Source organism: Callionymus lyra, chromosome 4 (assembly GCF_982586985.1).
Source record: "Callionymus lyra chromosome 4, fCalLyr1.hap1.1, whole genome shotgun sequence".
Lineage (NCBI taxonomy): Eukaryota > Metazoa > Chordata > Actinopteri > Syngnathiformes > Callionymidae > Callionymus > Callionymus lyra.
The window spans coordinates 24,907,471-24,923,644 of NC_141821.1; the positions used below are offsets into that span (position 1 = coordinate 24,907,471).

Sequence of the window (16,174 nt, forward strand, 5' to 3'; positions counted from 1 at the left end):
GCACTCATTCTGCTTCTCTGCTCACTGATGACAGTGTTCAGAGGATGACTGTCATCATCCATGATGGACAGTAGTTTGTTCAGTGATCTCCTCTCAGCAACTGTCACCAGTGAGTCCAGCTTCATTCCAACCACAGAGCCAGCCCTCCTGATCAACCTGTCCAACCTGTTGACACTCCTCTTGGACACATTTCCACCCCAACACACCACAGCATAGAACATGACACTGGCCACCACAGACTGGTAGAACATGCAGAGGAGCTTCTTGCAGATGTTAAATGATTGAAGCCTCCTCAGAAAGTACAGTCTACTCTGAACTTTCTTATACACATGGTCTGTGTTGCAGGACCAGTCCAGTTTACTGTCCATCCACACACCGAGGTACTTATAGTTGTCCACTATCTCCACCTCGTCGCCTCTGATGGACACATGGCCTGGGGGTGATACCCTGGGGGTGATACCCTGAGGTGAGGCTGGGCCGGGCCCCGATGAGTCGGCAGAATCCTGTCCAGAAGCGGGAGGTGAACTGGGGCCCCCGGTCCGAGACAATGTCCCGGGGCAGGCCGTGGAGACGGAACACATGGGCCAGGACCGCCTCGGCCGTGTCTCGGGCGTCCGGTAGCTTGGGCAGCGGGACAAAGTGGGCCATCTTGGAGAACCTATCGACGACAGTCAGCACCGCAGTCATGCCCTCCGAGGCTGGCAGTCCGGTGATGAAGTCCATAGATATATGGGACCATGGCCGATCAGGCACTGGCAGAGGAAGCAGCTTCCCAGACGAGGGAGCGGATGAGGTCTTGCTGGTAGCACACACCGGACAGGCCGACTTATTGGTTGTTTTGTTGCATGTGTTTTTGGAATTATTATATTATATATTTGTATTTAAAGTATACTGCTCCTGCGTCTGCTTCAGACTTTGTCACCATCACCTTGGTTCCGCTACATTCAGTTTGGGACAAAAAAGAAGCTATATTTATTAATCGTTTCACATTTTAAGGTAAAATAAGTTGACCGACACTCTATTTATCAAAAAAGTTCAACTTATACAAAAATGTAACAGCAAATAGATCCGAGGACAAATATCTGCTTTAGTTTCATTTTAACTAATTAAATTTATTTCTAATTTGGAAAAATACGATCCTCAAAACGTATGCAGAAATACACTTGACATGTCAATAAGGTTTTAACAATTTAGACAAAAACACACACCCATACGCACATACACACATTTTAACCTTTGATTGGTAAGGGAAGGGAATGTCGTAAGACTAGTTCAGTAAGCGGATGAGTCAGATCGTGAGGTGAAGCGATGGACCAGCAGACTGTGGACTAGCAGCACAATGATGGCAGTGAAGAGTCTGGTGAGCCTGGTGACCCTGCTGTGGGGGGCACTCAACGTTCAAATGTCAGGTGAGTGTGTTACATAACTGTCTGTTATCACATGACATGTCACTCAACAGTGAAAACAATGTCATCTAGAGGTTTAAAAAGCTTGTGAGCTGTGAGTTGGTCAGCTGGGAACTTCAGAGCTTTTGAATTCAAATGAAATACACTTTTTATCTCTGTCTTTATATTGTACTGCTCCTGGGCCTGCTTGAGACTCATCGCACGAACTTGAGACTGGGAAATAGACCTAAGACAATGATCTGATTTAGTTTCATTTTCTTTAAAGCAGCTCTAAGTAGTTTGTGTACCTTAATATTTAAGTACTAAAATATTTTAATAAAACTTGTGATGACACATCAACTTAAAACTAGTTGAACGACTCATATTCCGTGACTTGAGGTGTTTTGTGTGATCTTTATTTTCACTGTAAAAGTTTTTGGGGATGGTGTTCAAATCGCCAAGAATCGCTTTCATTTTCTTTTTTTTAATACAAACGTCAACACGTTCGCAAAAATACAAATATATAGATAATTATCATAAAACCATATACATAATAAAATAACCTTTTCTAGACATGCAAGCGATACACTTTGTCAAGAAAGTTATCACACTTTATACAAAGAAAGTTACACAGAATCAAAAAAGTCTTGGTTAAATTAAATTAAATCAACTTTTTAGCTCTCAAAATATTTCAAATGAGCTGCAATGAACAGTCAGAGCCTATAATGTAGACCGACACATTCCACCTCAACCAGGATGAACCTGTTCCAATAGTTTCAAGAAGCAAGTGAACCTGGAATCCAGCTAAACCTGCCAGGTTACTTTCTTTTATTCTTGAGTGAGTGTGTTACAAACAAACTTCCTCATTCCATTGTCCATTGCAAAGCATAGTAGTGTTAACAACAACAACAATATTAACAATAATAATATTAATAAACTATATTTGAATAATGTGTATCCATGAAAATCATAATGCAGAGATTTACATGTAAACATCCAGTAACAAAGAACAAACAACTTTGTGTTATGGTGTCTGACGAAGTCATGAACCTTTAAACCTTAATCTATCAACCATTTCCTGCTCTGAGCTAAAATGAAAAACATTTGCTGATTAAACAAGAGAATCATTAACAATAGCAACGCTAGTTATGCTTTTTGAAGTAGACCATGAATGGGGAGTTAGCTTATTATATTTAATTTCTTATTGTTTTACTCAGCTAACAATCAAGGATAACTTGTGCAGCTGCGTTAATCACAAGCACGTTCTTAAGAACACAGACGGAAATAATCTTGAAGAAACGATGAGGCTGAAAAAATGAAGCATCTCTCCGAGTCATTCGTGTTCACGTCTTGCTTTTCCATATTTGGATGTAAACACATCAGGGTGAAGAGGATGAGAAAGAGTGTGTACAATCTGGGAGGGGAGATGACCTCGGAAGACGATAAAGCGGGGAGACAAAACCCATCAGCAGTTCCAGCACGTTTTCTTCCAAGATTTCCCTGCATGACACCATCCATCTTCCCATCAACTCTGACCAATAATTTTGCACACTGCACTTTTCAGTTTTTTATTTGTGAATTCTTTTTTAAAATCATGTATAATTTTCTTTGTACTTCACAATTGTGTGACACTTTGTGTCGGTCTTTCACATTAAATTCTAATAAGATATATTTATGTTTGTGGCGTATAATGTGAAAACATTTGGAAAAGTTTAAGGGGTATGAATTCTTTTGCAAGCCACTGTAGTTTAGTTTAGTTGAGTTTACATGTCTAGTTTTATTCCAAACTATCAGGGAAGAGACGCTTGATCAAGAGTGAGAGAAGCATAGTGCTAGCAAAATAGCTAAAGCTAACTCCAACGGCCCTGTGACATTCATGTAATTTATTAAAATAATACATGAAATCATATTTCCTTGCTCATGAAAACTAAAAACACAAATCACCCATCAACAAAAGATCTCCCCAGAGACAAACTCTCGAGGGTAACAGGCCAAGACCCTAAATTAAAACGTGTCTAGAGATGTGTTTGTTAGTTTGTTTACAGCTACACTGTCTCTGACCCGAGGTTCTCTGTCCTGCAGATGTCAAGGTGTCCTGTCGTTACACGAGCAGTACCATCATCCCGTGTGTGTTTCAGACTGGAGAAAAATTACTGGTCCACTGGATGAAGGAGCCAATTCAAAAAGAGCTGGTCCACTCGTACTACCACGCGGAGGACCAGTTTAAACATCAGCTCAAGCAGTTCAGAGGCAGGACGTCTCTTTTCCATGAAGAGCTGTCCCGAGGAAACGCTTCCCTGCTGCTGCAGAAGGTCCAGATCTCAGACCGTGGGCGCTACAGCTGTTACACCAGCAACTCAAAAGGACGACACACGTCTTACATCAACCTGGAAGTGGAAGGTGAGAAGAAAGATATCTTGCATGTCTAAGTCACCACCTGTAGGAACAGGCTTTAAGATAGCATGATGTCCTCAACTTTCCACATATAGAATCCTCTGGAACCTATTCTACATGTATGTATGTGGTTGAACAGTATAAGTGACAGTTTAGGTCACATCTTTCAAGTTCTTAACAATTCAAACAGGTCCAGACGAAGACTCCAGAAGAATGTGGAGGACATCAGAATAAACTTGATAGTTCTAATATAGAATGACCTTCAACCTTCGCTCTGTCTCCATGGAAACCAGATAACGATGCTATCAGTCATGGTAAATCGTTATATAGAAAATCTGTGTCATGTTTTAACTTGTTCAGGCTTTTCCTAGATTTTCTGGAACTCCTGTTGTGTTATCCGTTTTATCTTGACCTTTAAAGTATATACTTTATTGAGTATTGTTTTGATTGTTTAAGCGCTTTGTGACCCTGGTCTGGAAAAGCGCTATACAAATAAAAATGACTTACTTACTCTTGGTTTCAATCACACTGCAAAGTCAAAAGTGTCCCATTCAGACTCTGAAATCCTAGCAGAGACTTGCAAACCAAGGTCAGACCTTAATTTCATCCTTAATTTCTCAGCTCCAGTGACTAAAGTCTCCATCAGTCTGGAAGGAGATCGGGTCATATGCAGCTCAGAGGGAATCTACCCAAGGCCTCAGGTCACATGGTCCTGGAACAAGAACAATGACACCGAGATGAAAGTGACGGAGCAGGAGCTCTACAACATCAGCAGCTCTGTTCAGAGCCCTGGTGATGAAGCAGACGTCAAGTGTACCGTCAGTAACCTATACAGCAGCAGGAACGCCACGCTGTCAACCACAGGTGAGTTTCATTCATGCCTCTTCAAGCACACATGTGACTCAGATGAATCCTTCATTTGAATTTGAAATCACTGGTTATCCTTAGAGTTCTGAGTCTCACAGTTGTCTTCTCCATCAAAGGCTTATCTGTAACCAGCACCGAAGAAACCTTCCATTGTCCTGCTCTGAAGTCTCCTCTGACGTCTGTCACCTGGAGCTTCAACGGCAGTCTGGTGGTCCAAAGACAAGAACGCCTAACTGTCACGGAGAAGTGGAAGGACCACGTGAAGAGTCTGTCCTCGACCGGCAGTCTGACTCTGCAGAGTTTGTCTTCTAATCTCAGTGGATTATACACGTGTGAGGTCATCTACCAGGAAGAAACACTCGTGAAGATCATCCGGGTACAAATGGCTCTCGATAACGGTGATTCTTTTGACTTCCTCGCACTCTATGACGCAAACATGGCAACCCCATTATCCTCCTTCATATTCTCTTCTATGCGTAGCTGCCCTTCTGTCTTTCTATTCTCTTCACTCCAGCTCCTCTTCCTTCACTTTAGATCCCTTTATCATCAGCAAACATCATGGTCCACGGTGACTCCTCGCTCTACCTGTCAATCCGTCCATCACCATAGCAACAAGAGCAGATGTTGCCCCCCTCTGTCGCTCTTGTAGCATCTCAACTGTCTCACTGACATCACATACTTCGTCTGCAGGAACTCAGTCAGTCATAGGAGAGCAGTGCTTCGGTTTCAGTTTCAGTTCATTTCTTCTCTGTTCTTCTACTTTTGTCCATTCCCTGAACTATCTAATCCACCAATTATGTCCTCCTTTCCCTCTTACTCTTCTCTTTTAGTCCCTGCTGTTCTATCTCTCAAACAACTCAATGTCATTTATTATCCATCCCTTTTTTTTCACTCGCTTCCTGCTTCCTGACTCTTATGGTGTTTTCTTCCAAGATTGCCCTGCATGACACCATCCATCTTCCCATCAACTCTGACCAACTCTGACCAATAATTTTGCACACTGCACTTTTCAGTTTTTTATTTGTGAATTCATGTATAATTTTCTTTGTACTTCACAATTGTGTGACACTTTGTGTTGGTCTTTCACATTAAATTCTAATAAGATATATTTATGTTTGTGGCGTATAATGTGAAAACATTTGGAAAAGTTTAAGGGGTATGAATTCTTTTGCAAGCCACTGTAGTTTAGTTTAGTTGAGTTTACATGTCTAGTTTTATTCCAAACTATCAGGGAAGAGACGCTTGATCAAGAGTGAGAGAAGCATAGTGTTAGCAAAATAGCTAAAGCTAACTCCAACGGCCCTGTGACATTCATGTAATTTATTAAAATAATATATGAAATCATATTTCCTTGCTCATGAAAACTAAAAACACGAATCACCCATCAACAAAAGATCTCCCCAGGGACAAACTCTCGGAGGGTAACAGGCCAAGACCCTAAACTAAAACGTGTCTAGAGATGTGTTTGTTAGTTTGTTTACAGCTGCACTGTCTCTGACCCGAGGTTCTCTGTCCTGCAGATGTCAAGGTGTCCTGTCGTTACACGAGCAGTACCATCATCCCGTGTGTGTTTCAGACTGGAGGTGATTTACTGGTCCACTGGATGAAGGAGCCAATTCAAAAAGAGGTGGTCCACTCGTACTACTACGCAAAGGACCAGTTTAAACATCAGCTCAAGCAGTTCAGAGGCAGGACGTCTCTTTTCCATGAAGAGCTGTCCCGAGGAAACGCTTCCCTGCTGCTGCAGAAGGTCCAGATCTCAGACCGTGGGCGCTACAGCTGTTACACCAGCAACTCAAGAGGACGACACACGTCTTACATCAACCTGGAAGTGGAAGGTGAGAAGAAAGTTATCTTGCATGTCTAAGTCACCACCTGTAGGACCAGGCTTTAAGATAGCATGATGTCCTCAACTTTCCACATATAGAATCCTCTGGAACCTATTCTACATGTATGTATGTGGTTGAACAGTATAAGTGACAGTTTAGGTCACATCTTTCAAGTTCTTAACAATTCAAACAGGTCCAGACGAAGACTCCAGTAGCATGTGGAGGACATCAGAATAAACTTGATAGTTCTAATATAGAATGACCTTCAACCTTCGCTCTGTCTCCATGGAAACCAGATAACGATGCTATCAGTCATGGTAAATCGTTATATAGAAAATCTGTGTCATGTTTTAACTTGTTCAGGCTTTTCCTAGATTTTCTGGAACTCCTGTTGTGTTATCCATTTTATCTTGACCTTTAAAGTATATACTTTATTGAGTATTGTTTTGATTGTTTAAGCGCTTTGTGACCCTGGTCTGGAAAAGCGCTATACAAATAAAAATGACTTACTTACTCTTGGTTTCAATCACACTGCAAAGTCAAAAGTGTCCCATTCAGACTCTGAAATCCTAGCAGAGACTTGCAAACCAAGGTCAGACCTTAATTTCATCCTTAATTCCTCAGCTCCAGTGACTAAAGTCTCCATCAGTCTGGAAGGAGATCGGGTCATATGCAGCTCAGAGGGAATCTACCCAAGGCCTCAGGTCACATGGTCCTGGAACAAGAACAATGCGATGAGAGTGACGGCGCAGGAGCTCTACAACATCAGCAGCTCTGTTCAGAGACCTGGCGATGAAGCAGACGTCAAGTGTACCGTCAGTAACCTATACAGCAGCAGGAGCGCCACGCTGTCAACCACAGGTGAGTTTCATTCATGCCTCTTCAAGCACACATGTGACTCAGATGAATCCTTCATTTGAATTTGAAATCACTGGTTATCCTTAGTCTCACAGTTGTCTTCTCCATCAAAGGCTTATCTGTAACCAGCACCGAAGAAACCTTCCATTGTCCTGCTCTGAAGTCTCCTCTGACGTCTGTCACCTGGAGCTTCAACGGCAGTCTGGTGGTCCAAAGACAAGAACGCCTAACTGTCACAGAGAAGTGGAAGGACCACGTGAAGAATCTGTCCTTGACAGGCAGTCTGACTCTGCAGAGTTTGTCTTCTAATCTCAGTGGGTTATACACGTGTGAGGTCATCAACCAGGAAGAAACACTTGTGAAGATCATCCGGGTACAAATGGCTCTGAATAACGGTGATTCTTTTGAGTTCCTCGCACTCTATGACGCAAACATGGCAACCCCATTATCCTCCTTCATATTCTCTTCTATGCATATCTGCCCTTCTGTCTTTCCATTCTCTTCACTCCAGCTCCTCTTCCTTCACTTTAGATCCTTTTATCATCAGCAAACATCATGGTCCACGGTGACTCCTCGCTCTACCTGTCAATCCGTCCATCACCATAGCAACAAGAGCAGATGTTGCCCCCCTCTGTCGCTCTTGTAGCATCTCAACTGTCTCACTGACATCACATACTTCGTCTGCAGGAGCTCAGTCAGTCATAGGAGAGCAGTGCTTCGGTTTCAGTTTCAGTTCATTTCTTCTCTGTTCTTCTACTTTTGTCCATTCCCTGAACTATCTAATCCACCAATTATGTCCTCCTTTCCCTCTTACTCTTCTCTTTTTATCCCTGCTGTTCTATCTCTCAAACAACTCAACTGTCATTTATTATCCATCCATTTTTTTTCACTCGCTTCCTGCTTCCTGACTCTTATGGTGTTGAAATGTTCTGAGAACATGGACTCACATCTGTTCTTTTCACAGGACAACATGGACCGGCATCAGTTGCAACATGGGTTATCCCAACCGTCTTGGTCCTTTTGATCATTGGTGGTCTGATCTTTTACTGTATAAAAAGAAAACAACAAGGAGAGAACACAAATGTGGCATCTTCAACACGAGGTGAGAATGGTCAAAGTTTTTCAAAGCTCTTAAATTCACTTAAATAACGTGGGGTATTCAGACCCTATACATTCATGTTGTCTACTCAACCTGGGAAGGGGTCCAGGGACAGACCAAACTGGCTTGTAATTTCAAGGAAACACATACATGAAACATTTTAGCCTCCTCTGTAAAGGTTCTGGGGATATGAAAACAACAATTTTCAACAACCCCATTAAAATAATTGGACGGTGTCATCTCAATGAATTGCCACTTGTCCAGCCCTCCTCTCTTTTCTTAGGGGGGGATTCAAAATGGTCCAGCCTGACCACACAGTTCTGGGGAAAACCTACCACATCTTTAATGCTTCAAGTTGTTGAGAAGTGTTGTCTAACTTTCTTTTCTGCAGTCTCTGCAGGAGTTGAAATGAACTCCTTGCCTGAAGAACAACCACTAACAAACGGTGATACCCCAAACAACTCACATGGACGTGAACATGGTGACAGAGAACATTCTGAGAATGAAGAATGACCAAGTGATGATGCACAGTGCGTGCGGCTGCTTTAATGTTGCTGATGATGAGTACATGCACCAGCATTACTCACTCTGACACCGTGGTTCTCAACAGAAGACACATCTGATGTTACTCCACTGTGATGGAGTGTTCAGATTCAGACTGAAAGCTCTTGGCTTAAAGGACCATATCATAGAGTCTACTGACACTGGATAAGTTCAGGTCAAGCCTCCTCTTTGTCTCAGGCCCTGGTGGTCAAGATGTTGGTGCTCGAGGAACAAGTTGAACTTTTCCTTTCCCCTGATGTGTTCTGACATTTTAGGTCGAACTAAAGATGTTCAGACCTCAGGCTCTGATTTTTCTGTATATTACTTTTCCTGCTTGACTTTTGAGTTTGCTACTAAATGAAGGTTCCTCTGATAGATCCTTCCCTTAGTCATGTTAAGCTGGGTGGAGTCCATGGAGCAGCGACAGTAGAGGAGTAATTGAAGTAAATCTGCTAGCAAACATGTAAACAACACATGTGTCCAATGTAATTGGCTTCATTTTACAGTAAACAATTGGAAAAAGTGTATTAAATGACAGTTTGTGCATTAAGACAGTGACCTTCAGCAAGATAAGGGAGCTGACTCAGCATGCAGGAGAATGCGCTCACTGACTCATACAGAAAACAGGTATTGTCTGGCTGCGTCCAGCAACAAATGAACAAACTGTTTGTATTCAAATGTGTCGTCATCTGAATTATGGAATAAAAAGCCAGCGAGGAGAGAGGTTCTTCAGTGGTTTGGGACGAGCCGTGCCAAGCGGGACTCGTACTCCTTGTTGGTGGTAAAAACTGGATTCTGACTCTATTTGTTATTCTAACGCTTGTCTCTGTTTTCATTCCGATTGTCAATCAGAAATACCCATAATTCAATTAATCATAATGTAGACAAGAATGAAGGGTACATTTAAATTTAGATCAACAATTCACAACCATTAACATAATCTGGATTAATCCTGTTTATTGCCAACCAATTTAACTAAATGTAATTTAATGTTTTGTATAACTTGCTGGAACATCCACTCACCTCTGTTATTTTCAAGACAGATTAATGAATCTGCGTATTGTTCGCATTAACAGGGCGATAATATGAATTGAAACGTACATTTCTATTAGCAACAGCCTTGATATAAGTGAATTCTTGAACATGGTCTGGAGCAGGTGAGGATTTTGTAGGTGGCTATAAAAAAAAAATCTGATTCACTAAATGTTTGATGAATGCCATCCTGTACATTTCCAGTTCATGTTAGTTAACTCTTCATGAATAAGAGCCGGAATATGGAGGATGTGTGGCACGGGCATGGCTAACTCTTCGACTAAGTTGAGCCACGGTGACCATACCACTGAAGGAGCCAAAGAAGGAAAGAGATGAGTGGATTTGGGCAGACCCACAGGAAACAGCTTTCTGGAATCTAAAGTCTTAAGCTCTGTAGAAGTGCTTGCTCAGTATTCTAATTTAGCATACACAAGATACACAACTCTAACTGAGCTCTATTTGCAGGCCCGTCCTAAGCACGAGATCTTCATCTTAAGAAAAAGGTAAGCGCAGTGTGTAGTTTGTCATCTCCAAGCTGCATAAAAGGCAGAAGAATATAAGGAAAATTGGTCAATAGACAAGTCATCCGCTTCCGGTGAGCCTTTGATCGGCTGCTTGAACGTGAGCTCCTGCAATAATTGCCAAAAACAGTCGTTTTAACGACTACTTGTCCGGATATTATGCTCATAGCATCTCGGATCTATGATCGTGATGCTCTTTTCAACATCAGAGAGTCGATGGAAGATTATAACCGCAACCGTTACCAACGTCCGGTGAATATGTTTCCGGCTCCGCTTCTCATTGACTCGGACTCTGTGGAATATCGTTTGATCTCTCGGGTACCGGGCGATTTCCACAAGCGATCGAGTCGGACTGGAGTTCAGGTCAGGATGAGACGCGCAGTCGCGATCGCTCGGAACAACTCTGACGTCATCGGACGTCATCGATGTTTGATCGACATTCCTCTCACTGCAGAGTATGACGACACATCAGCGCTGCCGTCTGTCCAGACCTCAACGAAAGGTGGTAAGATTTGTTCATTTCCTCTCTTTAATTCGGCTTTTACTACCGAGTTGAACTTCAGTGACAGCTGGTACCCACGTGACCGCTGTTCGCTTCAAAAGATCCCGCTCTGCGCGCCTGTCAGTGACGCGGCGTTGTCAGTGACGTCATCGGTGCTGAATGTGGGACTTCTTAATGTTCGCTCCATTACTAATAAATCCTTTATTCTTAATGATCTTTTCACAAGAGTTAATTTGGATTTATCATGTCTTTCTGAGACTTGGCAGAGAGAGGAAGAGTTTATTCATCTGAACGAACTCTGTCCGGTAGGGAGCGCTGTCCTGGGGAAGCCTCGCCTCTCTGGTCGTGGAGGAGGTCTTGCTACTGTTTTTAGGGAGAGTTGTTCTTGCAAAGTGATTCAGACACAGGAATTCACTTCTTTTGAATCTCAGATGATCTTGGTTGGTTCTACAAGACCTTTCTATTGTGTGTCAATCTACTGTCCGCCTGGTCCGGCAGCGGTGTTCTTGAAAGACTTTAGTGACTTCTTATCTTCCATTATTCAAATGGAATCTGTCCTTATTCTTGGAGACTTTAATCTTCATGTTGATGACGTCACATCTTGTTCTGCTAAAGAACTTTAACTTTAACAGAAGCCTTTAATTTTGAGCAACATGTTTCTGAACCCACTCATCAAAAAGGCCACATTTTAGACTTAGTTTTTACTCTTGGCCTGGACATTTCTAATGTATCTGTACATGATGTCCATCTGAGTGATCATTCTCTTGTATTGTTTAACCTGGACTTCATCCCTGAACCTAAGCTTTTGAAAGTTAGGTCTGAGAGGCGTGTCATCTCAGCCGATACTGCAGACAGTTTTTCTGCTATGTTTGACCGTCTTTCCTTTGATGACTGCCCAGACGTGGACAGTTTGATTCACTGTTTCACTGATCATTGTGTTGAAATACTGGATCAAGTGGCACCTGTTAAATTTAACTTGAAAATTCAGAAAAAACGGTGCCCTTGGACAAATGAAGATCTCCTGAGTCTGAAGAGACTTTGTCGAAAGACTGAGCGTCTCTGGAAGTCCACTAAACTTGAGGCGCATAGACTTCACCTCAGGGATCTGATGACTTCTTACAATGAGATGGTAGAAACTGCTAGATCTGATTACATCAGAAAACTGGTAGCAGCAAATAGGAAAAACCCCAAAGTTTTGTTTGACACGATTAATTCTCTCGTGTCTCCTGCTCCTCAAATCACGCCTGTCTTCTGTGAAGCTGACAGCAATGCATTGTTGAGATTTTTCATTGACAAAATTAAATTGATCAAAGAGAAAATCTCTCCCCCTTTGTTTGAAACCCCTACTGTCTCTGAGCCCCTCTCCTCCTCTTGGTCCTCCTTCACTACTGTATCTTTGGGTGATATTTCGGCACTAGTGAACAAGATGAAACCCTCCTCTTGCTCAGATGACGTCCTTCCTTGTAGGCTTTTTATCAAGGTATTTGATGTAATTGGCCCCTGGGTTACCAATATGGTGAACCTCTCCCTTTCCACAGGGGTTTTTCCCAATGCATTTAAACATGCCATTGTGGAGCCTCTGCTCAAAAAAACAGGCTTAGACCCAACTGACCTCAGTAATTTCAGGCCTATTTCTAAGCTCCCTTTCTTGTCCAAGATCTTGGAGAAGGTGGTGTCTGAGCAGCTGTCTTTGTTCCTGGATCAGAGCGACATCCATGAGAAGTTTCAGTCTGGCTTCCGTAAACATCACTCTACGGAGACAGCTTTATTGAAAGTGTCCAGTGACATCATGATGTCGGCTGACTCTGGTAAATTCACTGTTCTGGTTCTCTTGGATCTGTCCTCAGCCTTTGACACAGTTGATCACCATATCCTGCTGAGAAGACTGAGGGATGAAGTGGGACTGTCTGAGTCTGTGTTAGAATGGTTCTCATCTTACCTTTCTGGGCGCAGTTTTAGTGTATCTGCCAATCAAATGAGGTCTGAATCGGCAGATCTGTTGTGTGGAGTCCCTCAAGGTTCTGTTATGGGTCCTTTATTGTTTTTGCTGTACTTGATTCCCCTCGGTAAAATCATTCAGAGATTTCCAGATGTTTCTTATCACATTTTTGCTGATGACATCCAGCTCTACTGCTCTTTTGATCCAACTGAGCCCCAGAGGCTGAACAGCTTAGTCAATTGTTTGCTAGAAATCAAACAATGGCTGAGTGAAAACACTCTACAGCTAAATGTGGACAAAACTGAAACACTGGTGATTGCTCCTGATGATAAGATTCCAGGGTTGAGTCAGTACTTGGGTGACTTAGGTCAGTCTGTCAAACTGAGCCTGAGAAACCTGGGTGTTGTATTTGATAAAGACATGTCTCATTGCAGAAAACTGACCAGAAACTGTTTCCTTCAACTGAGAAAAATCTCTAAACTTAGGAAAATGTTGTCGGAACATGATCTGGATCTTGTAATCCATGCGTTTGTTTCTTCTCATCTGGACTATTGCAACAGTTTGTTTTCATGTCTTAACAAGAAGGAGCTGTCTCGCCTGCAGTTGATTCAGAACTCTGCAGCGAGAATTCTGACCCGCTCAAGTAGAAGAACTTACATCTCTCCGGTGCTTAAAACTATTCACTGGCTTCCAGTTTCTTTCAGGATCAACTTTAAAATTCTGGTTCTTACTTTCAGAGCTATTCATGGTCAGGCTCCTCCTTACATCACTGATCTGATCCAGCCTTACACCCCAGCTCGGGCTCTGAGGTCTGTGGATCAGAATCTACTTATGGTTCCACGCACACGGCTCAGGACCAGAGGAGAGAAATCTTTTCAGGCTGTTGCTCCTAAGCTTTGGAACGATCTTCCTCTCTCTTTGCGCTTGATGGAGTCTACTGACTCCTTTAAGAAACATCTTAAGACGTTTCTATTTGTTCAGGCTTTTCCTTGAATTTCTCGAACTCCTGTGTTGTTCTCAGTATTATCTTGATCTTTAAAGTATGTACTTTTTTGAGTATTGTTTTGATTGTTTAAGCGCTTTGTGACCCTGGTCTCGAAAAACGCTATATAAATAAATATTACTTACTTACTTACTTACTTACTTACGGGCATGGCTAACTCTTCGACTAAGTTCAGCCACGGTGACCATACCACTGAAGGAGCTGCAGAAGGAAAGAGATGAGTGGATTTGGGCAGACCCACAGGAAACAGCTTTCTGGAATCTAAAGTCTTAAGCTCTGTAGAAGTGCTTGCTCAGTATTCTAATTTAGCATACACAAGATACACAACTGTAACTGAGCTCTATTTGCAGGCCCGTCCTAAGCACGAGATCTTCATCTTAAGAAAAAGGTAAGTGCAGTATGTAGTTTGTCATCTCCAAGCTGCATAAAAGGCAGAAGGATATAAGGAAAATTGGTCAATAGACAAACTATTTGTAAAGATTAGGAAACATTGTGAGTCAGGCCGGGCAGAAAAATGCTGGTTAAACCCAGAGATACAATTGTGTTGGCAACATGAAAAAAAAAGAAGAGAAAACCTCTTTCATGTTTGCATGAAGGTCACCAGACCATGTCAAAATGCAGGGCCACAGTTAAAGAGGCCGTATGATGGCCAGACATGTCAGTTGCATTATACTTTTACTGACCATCCTTAGCAGAAGGTCAGCATGGGTGTTTTTGACTGGTCGAAGAAAAAGTATATTCATATTGTTGATTTATTTTCGAGATACATTGAGATAGCCAAACTCAAACAAATGTCAGCATAGGTCACTATTAAAGCAGTCAACAGGCCAACAAGAAGGGGGAGCGCGCTGTTCAGACCATCAAGGATTTTGGGGTTCAACACCTTCTCATGGGGATAAACCTGTGCAGCCAAACTGGTCTTAAGTGTCTGTACTTGGATTTGTTTGGAACAAATGATGTGGACGGGAAACATCAGCAAACTGAGAGCCAGACGAATAGAAACAGAAAGTCTGGATTATAACCAAAGTAACCACCTGCTAATCCTTCCAGATCTAATGTGCTAGAGACTGGTTTGTTTAAGACAAATCTTATTTTTAGATTCATTGCACTCATTGTGAATGCATGCATATATGCACATGTTTAATAGGCTGTTATATCTGTTGATAGATATGGGAGTTTATTCAATGTAAAAGAAAATAGATTAGGAATGTTTAAACTGATCTAAGCTCTTAAAAGATCAGCACGACTCTAGCTGAATGGAGGAGGCGTAGCGGAAAACTACTTTTTAAATCAGTGTCACTGATCAACCAGTTTTTCCAGTTTCTGATTATACTTAACGTTTCACTTTCTGCCCGTCCAGTCAGTCATCTCCGTGTCAGAGTGTTCATCCCGTGTTTGGACAGTCTGGAACAATGGGGAATCACAGAGCGCTTCTACTGCTTGGGCTGCTGGTGTGTTGCTTCTTTCTGTCGACAGGTGAAGGTGAGTCGACTGAGTGTGGGCTGTGACACAAGTGGAGGTTTGATGACATTGTGAAAACTGCTACAAAAGATCCCTTAGAAGTTTGGCATTATTTCCCATCACACAATGTAGATCAAGATGCTGGTTACTTTAAAAACAAGTAATAATCAAAGTTTCTCCTGAGTTTATGCTTGTGCACTTGACCAAACCTTCCTCCGGAATGTGACAGTTCAGGAACAAACTCCACTTCCTGTTTTGGAATGAAAACTATTTTTAAAATCCACTCATGTATTTGCAAACATGGGTATGATAATTGTTGATCAATAATGATTGAGAACATGAATCTGTGCAAATCCCCTCACTTAGGTTTAAGTTAATTTTTTAACGTAGGTAGATTAGTTTTGCAGTCAAAGACATGACAAAATACATCAAGTTGCAGGCCTGGAGGACAAAAGTAATGAATACAAATAGGTGAAAAAATACATGCCAGCTCTCCCCAATACTTTCAGCGGGAATACCAAGAAAAAAAAGGATAAACAATTTGTTATTGAGGTTTTATCAATATCATAAAAAAAGGCCATAAAAAAGGTCAGACCAAAAGTCAGGAGTTCAACACACGCAAAAAAAATGAAGGCAACAAAAACAACAATTGAGTTATGGTTAGATATTTTTTCTTCTATCAAACTTACTATCACTGAGTCGTTGACATACTTTATTATGGCTCTGTTGTCATAGTTGCTT

General features: G+C 42.0%; 1 protein-coding gene across 3 annotated transcripts; it reads left to right on the forward strand.

Moving 5' to 3' along the window:
* The first annotated feature begins 461 nt into the window (after nt 1–461).
* On the forward strand, nt 462–10,489 carry LOC148082216 (CD276 antigen-like). 3 transcript variants are annotated; one of them, XR_015710922.1, is made up of 10 exons: nt 462–1,409; nt 3,468–3,785; nt 4,401–4,643; nt 4,763–5,044; nt 6,167–6,484; nt 7,100–7,336; nt 7,447–7,728; nt 8,298–8,435; nt 8,824–9,756; nt 10,473–10,489. XR_015710922.1 is itself a non-coding variant. In XM_087789340.1 (9 exons), the coding sequence occupies exons 1-9, from the start codon at nt 1,340–1,342 to the stop codon at nt 8,943–8,945; spliced, it is 2,010 nt and encodes a 669-aa protein (XP_087645466.1). In that variant the 5' UTR covers nt 462–1,339; the 3' UTR covers nt 8,946–9,768. The 3 variants fall into 3 exon arrangements, 2 of the variants coding, with proteins under 2 accessions (XP_087645466.1, XP_087645467.1); XM_087789340.1 differs by lacking the exon at nt 10,473–10,489 and having other exon boundaries at nt 8,824–9,768; XM_087789341.1 differs by lacking the exon at nt 10,473–10,489 and having other exon boundaries at nt 1,307–1,409; nt 3,524–3,785; nt 8,824–9,768.
* The last annotated feature ends 5,685 nt before the right edge of the window (nt 10,490–16,174 follow it).